The 16,244-nt window shown below is 41.5% G+C and overlaps 1 protein-coding gene across 4 annotated transcripts in view; it reads right to left on the reverse strand.

Annotated features, from left to right (window-relative positions):
* Window positions 1-14,596, reverse strand: part of ZFYVE26 (zinc finger FYVE-type containing 26) — a 46,316-nt gene extending 31,720 nt beyond the window's left edge. For 2 of the 4 annotated variants that reach the window (XM_042813997.1, XM_042813995.1), the window contains exons 1-13: window positions 14,333-14,595; window positions 13,388-13,466; window positions 12,430-12,519; window positions 11,279-11,828; window positions 10,184-10,314; window positions 9,227-9,391; window positions 7,959-8,047; window positions 7,508-7,668; window positions 3,922-4,104; window positions 2,705-3,343; window positions 1,485-1,574; window positions 695-763; window positions 102-253 (exon numbers count right to left, since the gene is read on the reverse strand). In XM_042813997.1, coding sequence (XP_042669931.1) covers window positions 102-253; window positions 695-763; window positions 1,485-1,574; window positions 2,705-3,343; window positions 3,922-4,104; window positions 7,508-7,668; window positions 7,959-8,047; window positions 9,227-9,391; window positions 10,184-10,314; window positions 11,279-11,828; window positions 12,430-12,519; window positions 13,388-13,466; window positions 14,333-14,523 — 2,589 coding nt within the window. In that variant the 5' untranslated portion in view covers window positions 14,524-14,595. Of the gene's footprint in view, window positions 1-101; window positions 254-694; window positions 764-1,484; window positions 1,575-2,704; window positions 3,344-3,921; window positions 4,105-7,507; window positions 7,669-7,958; window positions 8,048-9,226; window positions 9,392-10,183; window positions 10,315-11,278; window positions 11,829-12,429; window positions 12,520-13,387; window positions 13,467-14,332 lie in introns of all 4 variants that reach the window. The other 2 variants (XM_042813996.1, XM_042813998.1) reach the window with 2 other exon arrangements.
* Window positions 14,597-16,244: the final 1,648 nt, after the last annotated feature.

The raw sequence follows: 16,244 nt of genomic DNA on the forward strand, positions 1-16,244 counted from the left end.
TTTGCTAATGGAGGAGGAGCAGGAACTTCATCAGCCACCATAAGCACAAATGCCAACACCAAGCTATTTTCTAAATTGCACAAGGTACACACATCATTTACCTGATGGGCTTCTACAAAGTTTCCTCTCAAAACACAAGAAACCAACAGTGATTCTGGTGGGGAAAGCATCATAGGAATTAAGGGATTTTGCTGCTGTGGTCTGGCTCTACTTTCCAAATCACCCGACCCAGACACATTACTGGTACTTCCTTCTGCAAGACAAGAGAATGAAATCAGTACACCGTTATAGAAAAACAAAACATTTCACTAGTTAGCAGCCAGCTACCAGATAGCAGCACTATACATATTTAAAACAGAAACACAGGAGCAGAATCACATAGAAATTTTAAGGTAAAGAGGGAAACATAAGCTCCTTGTTGAAGATTCTCCTAAGATTTCATTGTTTGGCAAGAACATAGTTTCCTGCAAGCCAAACATACCCAGAAAAAAAATGCTATTTTCTTATTCTAGAAGAGGAGATGAGTATTATTCTAATTAGAAAAAAAAAAATGTCATCCAAAAATGGAAATCCTGACATTGAACAGTTCTAACTCTGTCCTGTACAGAGAAGTAATTTACATTAATCAGTCACACAAGTATTTCATCGTGGCACACTGGCAAGACAAAGAAATACCACTTTCGTGGTTTAATACCTGAGGTACTGGCACTTAGCTCACTACTTGTACTTTCCCATGATGGGCTGGAAGTTTCCTCTTTCCCATCTAAAATAAAAACAAATCAAAACAAGAATGTGAAACACACTTTTTCTAGAAAAGGTAATTAAAATTTATTGCAGATAACAGGCAAGCAACTGCAAAAGATCTTCAAAATTATTTCACAAATGAGATGTCTCTGACTACCCACGTTTAACATAAAAAAAAAAACCAACAACAAAAACAAAATGCCTACTAACAAAAAGTAAACGCTAGGCAAGAGATAGTAAGGTGGTGTAGCCCATCAGTGATAAGTTATCAGCTATGTCTTAAACCAAAACCAGGCTTACCTTTTAAGGTCTAAACAGAAAATTTTATCTTATGGCTGTCAATGTAAGTCACAAAGGTACAGTGTATTCATAGACTAAATACTAATTTGATACGAATGAAAATATAGCAGTCATTGGATATAATGGAGGAAAGAAAGAATTCTTATAGGAAGAAAGAAGTTGTAAGGTTCTTCCCCCACCCCTAATCAGAATTCATGTTAAAGAATTTACTTCCTTAGCTGAATTTAAAATAAGTAATCTTTTATTTCTGCAGGTGAGTTTTAGGGAAGTAGCCTCAACCCAAGTGGAACTGGACTAAGACACTTCAAACTAGCTGGAAAACTAGTTGAAAAAACAAATCTAGTTCTCTGGTTTTAGTCCATTAAATCTAATTGCATTCAGCTGTGAACTCAGCACAGCATGTTTCAGAGACGCCCTCTCCAAGCCATTTTTCAACTCACCTGTTCTGTATCTTTGAGATCTACCTCGTTTCCTAAAACTGGTGCACCTAACTAAAGAGCTGCATCTCCGAGAAACTGCAGGCTGATGTTCTGTAAAAGAGACATTTAAACAAATAATTACCAAATAGCTAGACAGCCCACTATCACAGTGATGGTCTACCTTGAGGAATCTATCAGCACATCTACACCGGTAGAGCTATGGTAGCAGATCTCCAAATAAAGGAAACACAGTTGGTGTCAGCTAAAGAGCTCTTCTGCTGTAGAGTTGAAACCAGTAGCTTGAAGCAATTTTGATGCGATTCAACAACGCATGCATTTTTTCAAATGTATGCATTTGATGTTGCTTGGAACGAACTGTACCTTCCATACACTCCAAATGAGTGCAACTGTATGGAAAAATAGGTATTATCCAAGCACACAAGCAGACAGAAACAAGGCAAAAAAAAAAAAAAAAAAAAAGAATTAAAATAGCAAAAGAAATAGTTAGATTTGCTATTAAGATTTGAACACAGTTGTTCCAAGGAAAGCTGCTCCCAGAAAAGCAAAGCGGTAACATAACACACACTGGCATTTCCTTACCAGCTTTCATCTCTGCGGAAAAAAAATCTGCATATTATGCATTTTAAACTCCATGCTGGAAACACTAACAGAATATCCTTCCCTAACAGTGCAGTAAAAACCAGCAGACACCAGCAGCCCTGCTTCAGTAGCACTGTTGTGAAGCAACTGCTATCAACAGGGTTGAGGTGGTCTGATTACAATCAAACAGCTGTGATTACAGAACACAATCTTACGCAACTGAAATCAGTGCCAGACTTGTGCCCAAGCACTTCAAACAGATTTCCAAAATATAACTGCCCTTTCTTTCCAACAACCACACTTGTGTGCTTGGAGCATTTGAGGTCTATACTGCCCAGACTTTGCACAGTCTAAGATATGCAATAAGCAACACTCCGATTCAGGCAAAAATCTGGCAGCAATGGGGGTGATGAGGGGAGGAGAGGGAAATGAAAATCTGAACTTTCTGATTAAAATAGAGAATTCTTTTAAGAGAATGGTGCAGGAACCAGGTGATCTCTAACTAGGTCACTCTCCTAATACCTGCCAAAATGCACTCTCCTTCACCAAGATGCTCAGGGAACTTAGTCTCAAGGGCATTGCCTGAAGAGCTGTAACTGTACAGTATTCATATACCAGAAAGTGCCAAACACAAAGCCTACCTGCATTTCTGTTGCTCATCACTACCTTGTAACGCCAGTGAGCTTCAGAAAGGTATTTGGAGAACTGTAATACACGACTTCCAAAGCCATCTCTGCTTGCAGAAAGGTTCAAGCACTCAACAAGCTCCAGCTCTTCACGAAGAACATTACTGGAGTCCCATGGGAGAGAACTCTGAATTTCTTCCAGATGGTTGAGGAGCAATGAGAGGAAGGCATCCATGGCCACGTCATCCACTAAAAATCCAGTGACACTGCTGGTGAAGTGTTTCAAATCTGGGTAGCTTAGCCTAGAGGATTCACGGCTTTTGCCACACTGCTCCAAGTCAGGAAGATTTTGAGCATCCGAGTGATCTGTCCGAGCAGCTAACTTCTTTCCAGCCTTTATTAGGTGCTGTGGACTTTCTGATGCAGAAGACCGCCGACTGGCACTGCCTTCTACGCTCACAGCAGAACTCTTTTTGTCAAGATCATCATCTTCTGCATAGTCCTCAGGTAGAAGATTGTCACTGTGGAGGTCACTGTAGGAAACAAAAAGCAAGGAGAAGATGTTCTCCAGAACCTCCAGACGCAGTGGGACAGGAATGCTCCTTAAGAACTGGTGACACTTCACAAGATATTGAGAAAAGACAGGAGAGCAATCTGTACATGTAAAAACAAAAATAAAGATCACTTACAATGTTTTCCAGGAGTTCTTTCCTCCCATATCTGCCCTCTAAGGAAATCCCCAAGACAACTCTCCCAGTAGCTCAGGGGTGATCATTTCTTCACACATCAAGTACATATGTTTACCTTTTTAAATGCAAAACAGTGACTTCCCTCTTTCCTCTCAGCAGCATCAATCATCACCCTGTGCAACAATGTGCAAACTCAAGATTACAGGCATTCTAGTCATAATAAAAAAAATCCCAGATTTTAGGAAACTGGGATTTCCTGGAAATTGTGAGCTCTTCGGAAAGCATCCCTGCCACAAACATTCCATTATTTCCTTTCTACGCTATATTTTGTTGTAAAGCATTTATTAGATCAAGACAGATCCTTGTTCTATCCATATCCATCATTACTAAAGGTAACAGGATCTCTCAGAAGTGCCATCATATGCGTCTGCAAAACAAGCATAGCCCACTGAATACACACTGTGTGTACAATTACATGATAATTCAGAGCTCAACAAATGCAAAAGTATAAGCTACTGAAACTGAGAAAGCAAGCCAGTTCACCTGCTGGATCTCCAGAAGCTGTTTCTTCAGGGATATCACAAAGAAGGCTGCGTATGCAATCTTTGCACTTGGAATGCTTATGGGAATTCACACAGAGAGCATAGATAGCATACTTCATGGCGCAAAATGCTCTGAACAGCACCAGACTGCGCTGCTGGCTGAGAGCATTAGGGAGTGGTGCTGCTGTGGAAGAAAACAAGGTTGGTAAGAGGGTAGCAAGCTTTGGAAAAAAAAAAAAAAAAAAAAAAAAAAAAAAAAGTGAATTGTCTTTTGCAGTTCCCACACTTTCTGGTCTTTCTCACAGAACGGCCAGGGTTGAAAGGGACGTCAAGGATCATGAATCTCCAACCCCCTGCCACAGGCAGGGCCACCAACCTTCCCATTTAATACTAGACCAGGTTGCCCAGGGCCCCGTCCAATCTAGCCTTGAACACCTCCAGGGATGGGACATCCACAAACTCTCTGGGCAGCCTGTTCCAGCACCTCACCACTCTCTATAAAGAACTTCTCCTCCAGTGTCACCTCCCTGCCAGCTTTGCTCTACCTCACTGTTACCTCATAGCATTTTAAAATAATATATTCTGCAAGTTTGTGTTACAAGATATGGCTACAGCAAGAACGATCAAAGTCTTCTCAGGAAAAGTCTCACTACAGAAAAGTGGTTAAGGTGCACTTCTGCATTTACAACACACTGTTCCAACATCTTATAGTTTCATACTCTATCACACAATAGGTAAGTAGAGAGACAACACAGAAGACAGTGTAGACTGGCTATGACTTGTGAGATTGGAATATCACTACTTCTAGAGATTTGTACTAATAAATGCTGCCTTTTGATTCTATCCACTGGTCACATTTACCGCATGTGATCTGCAACAAAAAGCACAGTCCCACAGTTTGAGTGAGACTTAGAGCAGCTTAAAGTACTACTCTCACTCCTTCCCCTTTTGCTATTTTCAAAGGGAAGGAGGTTTCATTGTCACATGCCAGAGACATGGTCCCTTTACAACTCTGATATTCTGCTGCAGTTACTCAAAAGTACTGTCAGCATCTCCTTCAAATAGGAAGGAAATGTACAGTCATATATTCTGTTGTAAGTTTTAAATGAGTTATTAAACTACTATGCAAAAGTGAAAAATGGAAAACAAAAAAATCAGCAATAAATTAGTGTTGGAATCCACTGTTTTCCACTCTTATACAAGGGGTAGATTGCCATTGCCTACTGTCATGCAGAGAAAGCACTCACAAAGCATTTTAAACAGAGACTGGTTCCATCCACTGGTAAGGTGTCCATCCAAATGCTGAGACTGAAGAGCACTACCTAGAAAGTGTTCTGGTACTGTCCTCCACAAGGTTCACACACGGTTTCAAAGAAAAACAACACCAGCCTGAACTCTCCCAAAAACTGCAGAACAGCCAAAACACAGCCCTGAGAGCTGATACAGTTGAAAACCCACTATTCTCTATCAATGCAATTCTGAACAGCAGCAGTACTGCTGAAAACAGTAGCATCAGCAACAGACAAATGAGAAAACACTCAAGCATGAATCCTTCTCAGAATTCACACAGAGTACCACTACAGTGCACCAGATCTCCACTGCTATATAGCACCTGAAAAGCTCTCAACACCACTGTGTTAAGAGAACTTCAGGCACGTGGAGACAGAGGTCTGATAAATACAGTGCAATGACAAGCAAGATGCTAGCCAGAGTCACTGTAAGATATACAGTGGTAATCCAATGAAGTTTAGTTTTGCCTTCCACATATGCTCATAGAAAGACTCAGATGGAGAGTACCTGTGTCAGTATCTGCATCTACACCAACCCTTTTCCTTGCATCAGTACTGAAAAAACAACCTATAACCATAAGTGTTTGACTTTCCTACCCTAGAAACATTAATACCTTACTGTTGAATTCTTTCACACATCGGGAATTCTTTGCTACCGAGACTGATGACACACAAACTAGTAATGCACTGATCTGAAGGGTACCTTCCAACTGTCAACCACTACTGCTATTTCAGTTTCACTACTGCAGCTGACAGATGTGTCAGCAACAGAAGGAAGAAGGGGAAGAGAGTAGGATGAGGAGAGAAAAATGCCTGTTAACGTTATAAAATCAGAACTTAGAACTTTATTACTCTAATCGTCCCTTAAAAATTCAATACGTTATTTTAAAGCAGTTTCTATAAAACTGCGCTTATGCAATTATCTAAATTATACTGTAAATTTTGAATACTGAAATTTTGCCTTCATTAACTAGTTCCGCAAATTAAGGGATCTGAAAGAAGAAAAACTACAGCTAGAGTTCATTTGCTACAGTCATGCAGCTCCCAGAAGACAGGACTGGCAGGACTGCCTCTTCCTGACTTTGAAGGATATATAACAGAAGTCAAAGAGAAAATAATTGAAATGTTACTAGTGGTTAACAATCTATTATTAACACTGACCAAAACCATTATTTTCAAAAAACAAGAACTCTGGATATGGAGTCTATATGGAGGTCTCAATCATGAAGGTTGTTTTCTTCGGGTTTTTTTTTGTTTGTTTGTTTTTAAGACTTATTCAGGATAACAGTCATGGCAACATTAACAAGGTCGATAAATACAGGACTGGAAGTTGACATCTTGATAACATGATATTGGATAGCAATCATCAAAAGCTCCATCACTGAGAGCTCTCCATGTAACTGGTGTTGAAACTGGGGGGAATTCATAAATGTGCAAAGAAGGAACAAGACAAAATGTTGCAACTTCTTAGTTTCTGGTATACTTGGAAAGACTGAGCTTCTGTGCCATTGTTAAGAGGCCCTGTCAGAAAACAGTATTAAAGTTACAGTGGTCAAAACTGGACACAAGCTGCACACAAACAAGCGTCACTTCTAAGTGAACTGATGTAACCAGCAGTATCGGGTAATTCTAGGCACCAAACTGGGACATGGGACAATGATAGAATAGAGGAAAGAGGGACATAAAGGCAGCCTGAAGGCAAATAGGTAAATCTTAAATTTAGTAAGATTTAATTGTAAAAGGAGAAAAAAAAAAAAACAATATTTCATATCTTTTACAAGTGAAGATGTTACAGCATGAGACACTGCCAATTTCATATGGTTTTGTCCTTTGGTTTTAAATTGAAGTGCAGAGATGGCTGAAATTCAAAACACACAGTTCAAGCCACGTTTGTTATACAACATGTAAGCAACAGTGAATAAAAAAAATAGTTTCAGAATTCACTCAGCTTCAAGTAACAAAAGAGGAAGACCATTATATAGTTTTTCTGAAACAAGAAGTAAAAAGCACATGTAAATTTCCAAGCATGTGCAAAATCCTACTGCCTTCAAAAAACTTGTACAAAGGTGTGTCCTTGTGAGATTAATGAGACCTCACAGCTCCTTCCCAGGAGACAGTTTAGTCTCCTAAAGGATTCTAATTTAATTTCCACATGATCTCTAGTTTTATTCTCCAAAAGAATCAATAAATAATATCTTCCTTATTTATAGAAATAGGTCATAAGAACAGACTCTTCCTGGCAGAAATACTGAGCAGGACCAGGGGTTTTCCTGAGTTATCTCTATTCTACTCATTTACCCTGCAACTGTCGGTCTCTAGGAGGAACTTTCTGAAGCAGCTCAATAACATCCTCTTCATTTAGAGTCAGAAGATTAGTGAGATGGTGAAGAGAGTATATCGCAGTATGGCAATCTAGACTGTGCAAGTGTTGCAAGAGAACTTTTCTTGGGATAGTAATACTGCAAGAGAGAACAAACAAAGAGGTGACATGCATTTAGGTCTTTCCTTCTACCATGTTTAAAGATACACTTCCCCCTCTAATTTGCATTCAACCCAATTACAGCAGTTAGGAAGTTAAACAAATAACGTAAGTAGCGCCCACAGAGTATTTTCAAGAGCTTGGCTTATGCAGATACCAGGAGATGAGCAGCCAGTATTCACAAAAGAGAGCATAATTTCTACCTGTACATAACAGTGACTAACAGGCAGGCAGCTTTAGCAAGACAGTTTGGAAAAAGTTCTACTTTACCTGTTTTGCTGTATGCACCATTCAAGAACTTCCACTTGAGCCCAGAGCCCATCACAGAAATCTTTTAGTACTGAATCATTGCACAAATCCTAAATGGAAAGACAAACAAAAGAATCCCTTTATAACAAATCCTCTAATTCAACCGCAGGAACAAGCTCGTGTCACATATGGGGGTTCATAAGACTTCTACACAGGGGTAGCTTTCAAGTGCAGAAAATTGCCAGTTTTATTACAAAGGCAGCAAAAAAAAAAAAAAAGAGCTACTCTGAAGGAACATTAAAATCCATCAGCCTCCACACAATTCACTTACAGACCATTGCAAACATGAATTCACTGCTTTTCAAGGTTAGCTTTTAAAAACAAAACTAATGCTTTGACCTCTAGAATTAATTACATAGCACTCACTCTCCTTTTCCACATGCTCTTCTACTGCAGATGCCTGCCTGTTAAAACCAGATTCAAGGCATTCATTTTTCAGAGGCTACTGAATACATGTTAGATTGTAACCTCCTTGAGGCAGTATCATACTAGACCTGCCCCTAAGATCCAGCACTGCAGGGCTCCTGTTCCATCACCTCTGTCATTCAAGCCACTTGTCTGCAAAGCAAACATCACCTGAACAGCACCACATCCTCAGATTTAGAACTGTCAGTCTTCATCAAAGAGGAAGACTATCAAACGAAGAGGTTATTTCAGTCACAGATCCAGTGAGTGATTTTCCCTTATTTTGAGAAGGGGCTTGGGAGATTTCCAAGCTCCCTTGTTACAGGTTAGATCTCACTTTACTTCCGACTACAATCAGTCTCCATCCAGAAACTATTTACTAGATTAAATGACACTGATCAAATGTCCTCTGGCTCTTCTCAAAACTAGACAACAACTGTCACCATCTGTCTTCCTCTTATGTTAACAGCAAAGGGCTGAACAGCTTCTGTAAGATAAGCTTCCATAGTCACCTGCACAATCATACACCTGTCACAGCTAAGGAGTAACAAGAAAAGCATCCAATTGCATTACCTAACACAACTGTAGCATCTTAATTTTTACTCAACTTCCCTTTTGAGAAAGATTGGAAACTTTGTTTATTTGCTTTGTTTAAAGAAAATCTGCAATTCAGATTCTCACAATTTGAGGTTGTAAATTTTTCTTTCAAATTACAGGAAAATTTAAAAACAAACAAACACAGAAATTCAACTAACAACCTAAGAATACAAACTGAATTCATTGGATTCAGACTGGGACACTGTCCCTTGCTTTCTGTTGACTACCTGAGTTTTGTGAAGAGTCCACAGCAATGTTTTTGCTGATTCCAAGCTTTGACAGTGAGTCCATCCTAGCAACACCAAGAGGCGGCTGAGAGGATTGAATTCTCTCCTCAGTAAGCTGCTCAGGCCTGAGAAGTCTTCTCTTTTCAGCAAAGCTAATGCTGTCACCTAGAAAACAAAAGGAAGAAGCATTTATCTTTCCAAGATGCAAAGACTCATAATACTTAATGGGTTATGTAAGTAAGAAGCCGTTTCAACATTATCTTCACTAAAATAGAGAAGCTCTGCACCTGAAACTTTCCTGAAGTTGTATTTCACAAGCCATCAAGTTACTTTTCCATAAAACTGGAGGAAAAAAAACATCATTTCAAATGCTTGCCTTCTGTGGATTATGTCTCTGTCAAGAGCACCACGTAAGAAACTTGAGTGAGCAGGCCATCTAGAAATACAACTACATTCAAGTAAAAAAACTTAAATCTACATTCGAACAGTTATCACCAACCCGCATGCTATTGCTTCAATGTAAATATGCTCAAATAACTTAAATCTTACCACAGCATCTTTTGTCAGAACTTAACGCTCTTTAAAACACAAAGTTTTATCTTGCCAACTCCTGATTTTCACCGCCCCAGCTACCAGCATCAGAAAAGCTAACCAACCAGACGCAGGCCACAGAGTAAATCAACAGGCATAACAAACAAAAATGCAAAATGTGACTTCTTAAAATCTGAAGATCTAAGATTTGATCTCATGCAGAAGTGCTTTTCCAAAAATCTCATTGAAGGCTTTGAGTTCATCACACAGCTAGAAGTAAGGGAGTTATCATCAGTCACCTCTGTGTTCTTATAAGTTGTGAATCCTAATAAACACCATTTGAAAAAACTCTTCTGGGCAACACCAGATACAAGGACTGACTTAAGTTGCCACTGGGGTTCTCCCCAAGTGTGTTTTTGGCCATACCAGAATCTGTTCCAGAAAGTGCTTGCTACTGCTCAAGCAGTAGAAATACACTGTCTTCCATGAAGAAGCCTCTCTGTGATCTGAAAACAAATTCATCATGGTTCGCTCTGCATCCAGCTGCTCAGACGATCCTAAAAAATATCACAGGATTACCTTCCAGTACAGATAGAGCAGTATCTTTAAATGAAGCATAGTTGCTGCTAATTTAAACTGATGAACCTTCAACATTTCCTTGAATGCTGTTATATGTTAACTGTTAAGATGCTCAGATGCTGTTATTGGATCACGAGAAAACCAAGGAAAGAAGTAGTATGGTAAACAAGAAATAGGACGGATAGGAAAACAGGATACTGGACAGTTGAGAACATAGCAGAAGCCTGTACAGCACACAGGTTGCTCGCATTAGCTCAGGTCATAATGCATTTCTTTCTCCTTATCTATTTCATGCATGAATTCCCACTTCTGTCCTGAGACACTGTGCTGCTCGCAGGGCCTAGCAAAGCCTTGTCTTAGATCTGTGCAAAGTGAAAATTCAAATGCTTCCACTAAGAAGGAAGGGGATCACATATCTATTCCTCTGTCCTACAAGGAAGCCCTATCTGTAGTTATTACCAGACAATGCCAATCTGTCACACCACATCAGCCTGAACTTCCCTTCAGCAATCTCTATTATTGAAAGAAAACGAATCGGCCTGAAATAAAACACTTTCCAACACTGTTCACCATGAGCTGGAATTGAACCAATAAGAATTTTACATACACATGGCATGCCAATTTTCTACAAGCAATTTCCCCTCTCCCCCAAGAAAGAACTTCAGCAGAGAAACACTCAAGAAATTAAAATGGAGCACAGTATGGGGTGGTAAAGGAAATGCTCAGACAGAAGAGCTGTACAGATTGCAGAAATGTAGAAAGAGACCCAGTATTCCTATGTCAGATCCTTGCTTTAAACCATTTTAGCATCATCATTTACAGGACTCCACAGCTTGTAAGTTAAGGCACCTCAGCAAGAGCACTGCCTGATTCCTTGTCTGTTTAATGCCTAAACAGGATTATTAAACAAGAAACCACAACAACGAAAGAAGAAAAACAAACCTTTTCCTACTGATCTTGATACCAGAAATTTTTCTCTTGTTTTATCTACAAGAACACTGCTATATAGGTTTAACAGGCCACGGCTCCGCTTCCTCAGCATACAACTTAGTAGCTTCTCCTCCCTCAGTGGGCTTCCCTCAGCCCAGCATACATCCAAGAGCTCCCTGAATAGGTGTTGCAGTTCATCAGCCTGGTGTTCCACCTCAAAAGTCACCATACTGAGAACAGAATAAATTATATCTACTAGTTCTCGTTGATCTAGCTCTGAAATCTCAGAACCACACTGAAGTCTCTGCAGAGATTTCAAGGAGTCACGAAGAAATTCAACAAAGATGTTTTGCAGAGAGCAGTACTGCTGGCTTGAAGGGCTGTGTGTGTCTTGTTCCTCCTGGAAGAACTCCAGCAGGACCTGTACCCTCTGTGGAGCTCGTAACAAAAGTTTTCGGAGAGCAGAAACAACATCCAAACTGAATCTCTGAGAGCAGCCATCTCTTCTTTTTGTGTCTGCAGCACGTCTGTTCTGGGCGCACACATATGCTTCAAACAGCTCCTGACAGGGAAAGAATAGAAGATTACACCTTCTGGACTCCACATATACGACTTTTTTTTTTTTTTAATCCAAATAGGATAAACTTGAAAGCAAGAAGATAAATCAATTTGGAAACATGAAATTAACTAGCTAATTCACTAATTGGAGTCTACATCATCCAGCAGTCTCCCTAGAAGAGTGGATATGCTTAAATACATACCAAAATATAACTAAACCTATAACACACAACTACACTACACTCACTGGTCATATGCTCACAAATAAGTTTACATCAATGTCTTAGTTCACACCAGCAGCTCCTCCAGGATGGCAGATGTGCTACCCTCTTCTATCTCTTAGCAAAACGCTAGAAGACAAGTCTGCAATGCCCTTATTTTTTATTTTCTTTTGGCTGGCTCAAAAGATAACTATCTATTATTTCAGGGGTGTCCCTGAAAGAAATTACAATGATGAAGTTGATGAATATCATATTTCTGTGCAACAATACAGACAAGCGAGCAATCTACTACAATCTTGGAGGTTAGATGGAAATATACACAAAACTGTTAAGGTTGCACAATCCACATAACTAACAAGAAGCCAGATATGCTAAGCAGCTCACCTTGAGGACTTCTTCAGAGACATCTTTCTGCAATTCTTCCAAGAACAATAAAAATTCTGTTTCTCTCTGAAGAGCAACAGGTACAGTTTTCTGAAACAATAAAAGAGAATGGGGAAAATATTAACCAACATAAGCTTTATTTATCTGTACTATCATAACTGAATCTTAGCTATTTCATTAACTTTTTAAGGCAGACAAATATCTCTCTGAAGAAACTTAACTCTCAACTGAAGACTATTCCACATCTAGAACGTGCTGCTGCACCAGTAGATTCCACTGGAATAGGAGATAAAATATCACTTCCTCAAGAATTATAATATCATCAATTTAAGGCATCTTCTATTAAAATAGTGAAGAAATTTAAAGCTTTTAGCAGTGTCAAGAACAAGTGAATTTAAAAATGGAGAAACAAAAAAACAAAAACCCCAATAAAAACCAAACACACACATACATGACCACAGTACCCAGCATACAAATAAAACAAAGACAAATAAGGAAAAAGACTAGTTTCTCTTTCACTAATGAAGCAGGACACATCTGTCATTCTGAAAAGAGCGACACAGGAAGCACACGTTAAACTCCCATGGCATCAAAAGCTAATAAAGAATTATCTGATTCCTGAACTATTTCTTCATTCAGGTAAGAAAGGTGCTACACAAATGCAGAGCTTGATAAACTCAAGCCTTTCTGGTTACAGAAATACTCAGTGATAAAAAAAAAAATTCTATTACCCAAGGAAACAACAAAAAAAACATTAGTTTTTAATCTCCAACATGCAGAAGAGAAAGTCACTTTCAAAGATTAACAGTTGTTTCTTGAGAAGTTTGGTAAAAGAAAAACCAATAGATCAGCTACCCTGAAAGCCTGATTTCATGAACAGCAGGAAAACCTACTGTTACAAACAAGTAGCAAGGAAAATATTCCACATTTGGAAGACAGATAGAACTAACTTCTGTACCTGATTCCTTGCAAGCCATTTTTCCAGCACAAGAAGCCAAAGCCAGGCAGCTCTCCATGGGCTGCAATTCTGTTCACATCTGTAAAAGCAATAAACATGGATATATCGGATTATACAATGACATTCCCTTTCCTTAGATTGTGCAAATCAGTTAGTTAGAGCTTACTTTTATTTATTTATTTTTCATTTATTTATGCCTTATAATGACTAAATTTTTGAAGAGTCTAGCAGGAAAAGAATACAGAGAACACAGAACATTAACATTATTTACACGCTTGCTCAATTATTTCTGCTGTGCAAATAACGGCTTTTGGGTCTGTGAGAAACCAATACTGTTGCCATAGTCCTCTTCTTCAAAACAATGAAATGTGTTTCTGGTCTAAAGTTCAGGCTATAGAATCCACTTTCAGTGCTTCAGCAGATTTCTCTGAAATCTGACTGCTTGTCAAGCTGCTATTTCCTGTCCCGTCTAGTTCTATCCCCCCAAATGAAGCAAACTCTTACATCACAACAGCACAAGCGTAGCTCTCTGCCCAAATTAAAGTTAACCTACTACACTGATCAAACAAACAAAAAACCTTCTAACTTGTATCAGCTTTTCATAAGCTCCACTTATACAGACATTTCAAAGTTGGTATTCAAAGCCATCACCATCAAAGGAACTAAGAAAAGAACTAAGAAAAGAAAACAGAAAGAAAAAAGATAGCATAGCAGCCTTTCCCAGAACATTTACCGTTGCACAAACCTTAACGTGAAGTATGACCACACAAAGCTTTAACCCTCCCCGGATAGCAGCACACCCTGCAGCGCTGGAAAGGCACCGTTCCTATGAACCAAACGCCTGGACACATCCGACACGCCTCAGCGCAGAAGCCCGCACTGCGCCCCACGTCCCGGCGGCCTCCCGCAGCCAGCAGCCATCGGACGCAGAGCGGCACTCCTTACCTGGCCGCCCACGGACAGGCCACCAGCGCCTCCAGGATGGCCTCCACCTTCCCGGGGCCGTCGCCCCGCCACTGGCCCAACTGTGGCACGCAGGCCTGCGCCAGCTCCCAGCGCCCGCTTCGCACGCACTCACAGAAGAACCCGAAGAGCCGTTCCAGAGAGGCCGCTTCTTCCTCGCCGAAGGGATGCATCCTCCCGGCACCTGGCCAGGGGACACGCGGAGCGATGCCGGGAGGCCCCAGGTCTTCGCTTCACACGGAGCCGACGCCAGCCCTCGGGGTCTCCCGCCGCGCCGACGGGGCGTTAAACGCTACAGAGCCCCGCGGTACGCTCCCGCCGCCCCCCGCCTCCTCAGCGCGGAGCGGCCGGGAGATCCCCCCGTTAGCGTTACCTGACGGGGCGGGCGCTGCGGCGGCACCGGCTCTACCGAAGCACCGCCGCCGCCATCTTGGGAGGGGCCTCAGCTGATCGCGCCGCCGGGCGGGCATGGGGAGGCTCGCGCCCATTGGCCGGGTCGGGGCAGAAGGTAAACAAGCCGCCATCTTTCTTTGGGGAGCCGGGCGGTGCCTAAGGGCTCCGGGCAGCGCTAGCCCCGCCCTCCCCGTAACCGCTCCCATCCCCATCCACTGGCACGGCCCGCGCCCCTCTCTGACAGCCGCTCCGATTGGCTTCCGCGGGAAGCTCCGCCCCCTCAGCGCGCCGTTCTGCCGAGCTTCCCGGCGGGTGGGCGGTGATGCGCGGTGCGTGCGGTTAACGTACGGTGTGCGTGCCTGTAGGCGGGCGTGTGTGGGAAGGTTCGGGGTTAGAGCTGTTCGGTTGGAAGGGGCCTTTAAGTATCTCGTGTTCCAACCGCGCTGCCTCAGGGCTAAACAAAAGTTACAGCTAGCGATGGAGGGGGCTGACAGGCACAGCTGTGGCTGGGTGTGTATGTACATGTACACAGAGGGGAATATTTATGGGTAAACATACACGGGTAAAAACAACTCTACGTTTTGATGCAGTTTCTGTCCTTACTCAAGGGAGTAAATATATGATACGTCGTTACAGGGTGTGAGAAAAGCGTGCATTGAGGGGTACGTTCGTAGGTGTGTGTGTGCGTACCGCCGTGTGTACGGCTCTCTGCTGCCCTCTGTAAGGACGCGGAGCACGTGTTCTCCTTTGAAAGTGCCGGAGTGGAAGAAAAAAAATGTATTTTACAAGAAGACTCAATGCTTGTGTGTACTGTGTAGGCCACTCCAAAAGTAACGCCTCCTATTTATTTCCATGGAAACTCCAGCGGGTATAAAGCACAATAACACCATTTGATCAAGCAAATTCTCAGCTACAAAACACTATATTTCAACACACTCACCACCATTCACTGTGCATTTTCGCCAGTGATGAACAAGAGCCACCATGCTGCATGTGTAAAAATCTGCATGGCCATCTGGAACACAGTTTGTCCATCACATCGCTGTCACCGCTGCTGAAAAGCACCACCCACCACCTCACTGTGCTCACATCCACTCTTTGGTCTCCATAAATGTTCAGCAAATGCTAATGAATGCCAATGAGTGCCATTTTTTTTCTGCATTCAATGCCACACCTTTGGTTCATATGCTCTTCCATGTCAAATGCCATTTTGACAGGCTGCCTCTCTGCTGCCATCTGTCACATGTTGATAAAATGTAACAGAATACTGGTGGGAAGTTTCAGCCTCTACTGCCTTACCACCATCAGCTTCTGACACGGTGGGCCAACATCACAAACAGGAGGGATTTATTTCAGAGCAGCCCTCGTGTATTTGTATAAACAAATGCAGTGTCTTGCAATATACACACGCACCAATATCTACTTCTTCAATACGTACACGCAGACACAAAGGATATGCCTGGCCCTCCAGGCGGGTGGCAGGGTGCTTCATGCTGCTGCT

The sequence above is a fragment of the Centrocercus urophasianus genome, unplaced genomic scaffold, assembly GCF_019232065.1.
Source record: "Centrocercus urophasianus isolate 14NV4802_14NV808 unplaced genomic scaffold, USGS_Curo_1.0 seq_14, whole genome shotgun sequence".
Taxonomy (NCBI): domain Eukaryota; kingdom Metazoa; phylum Chordata; class Aves; order Galliformes; family Phasianidae; genus Centrocercus; species Centrocercus urophasianus.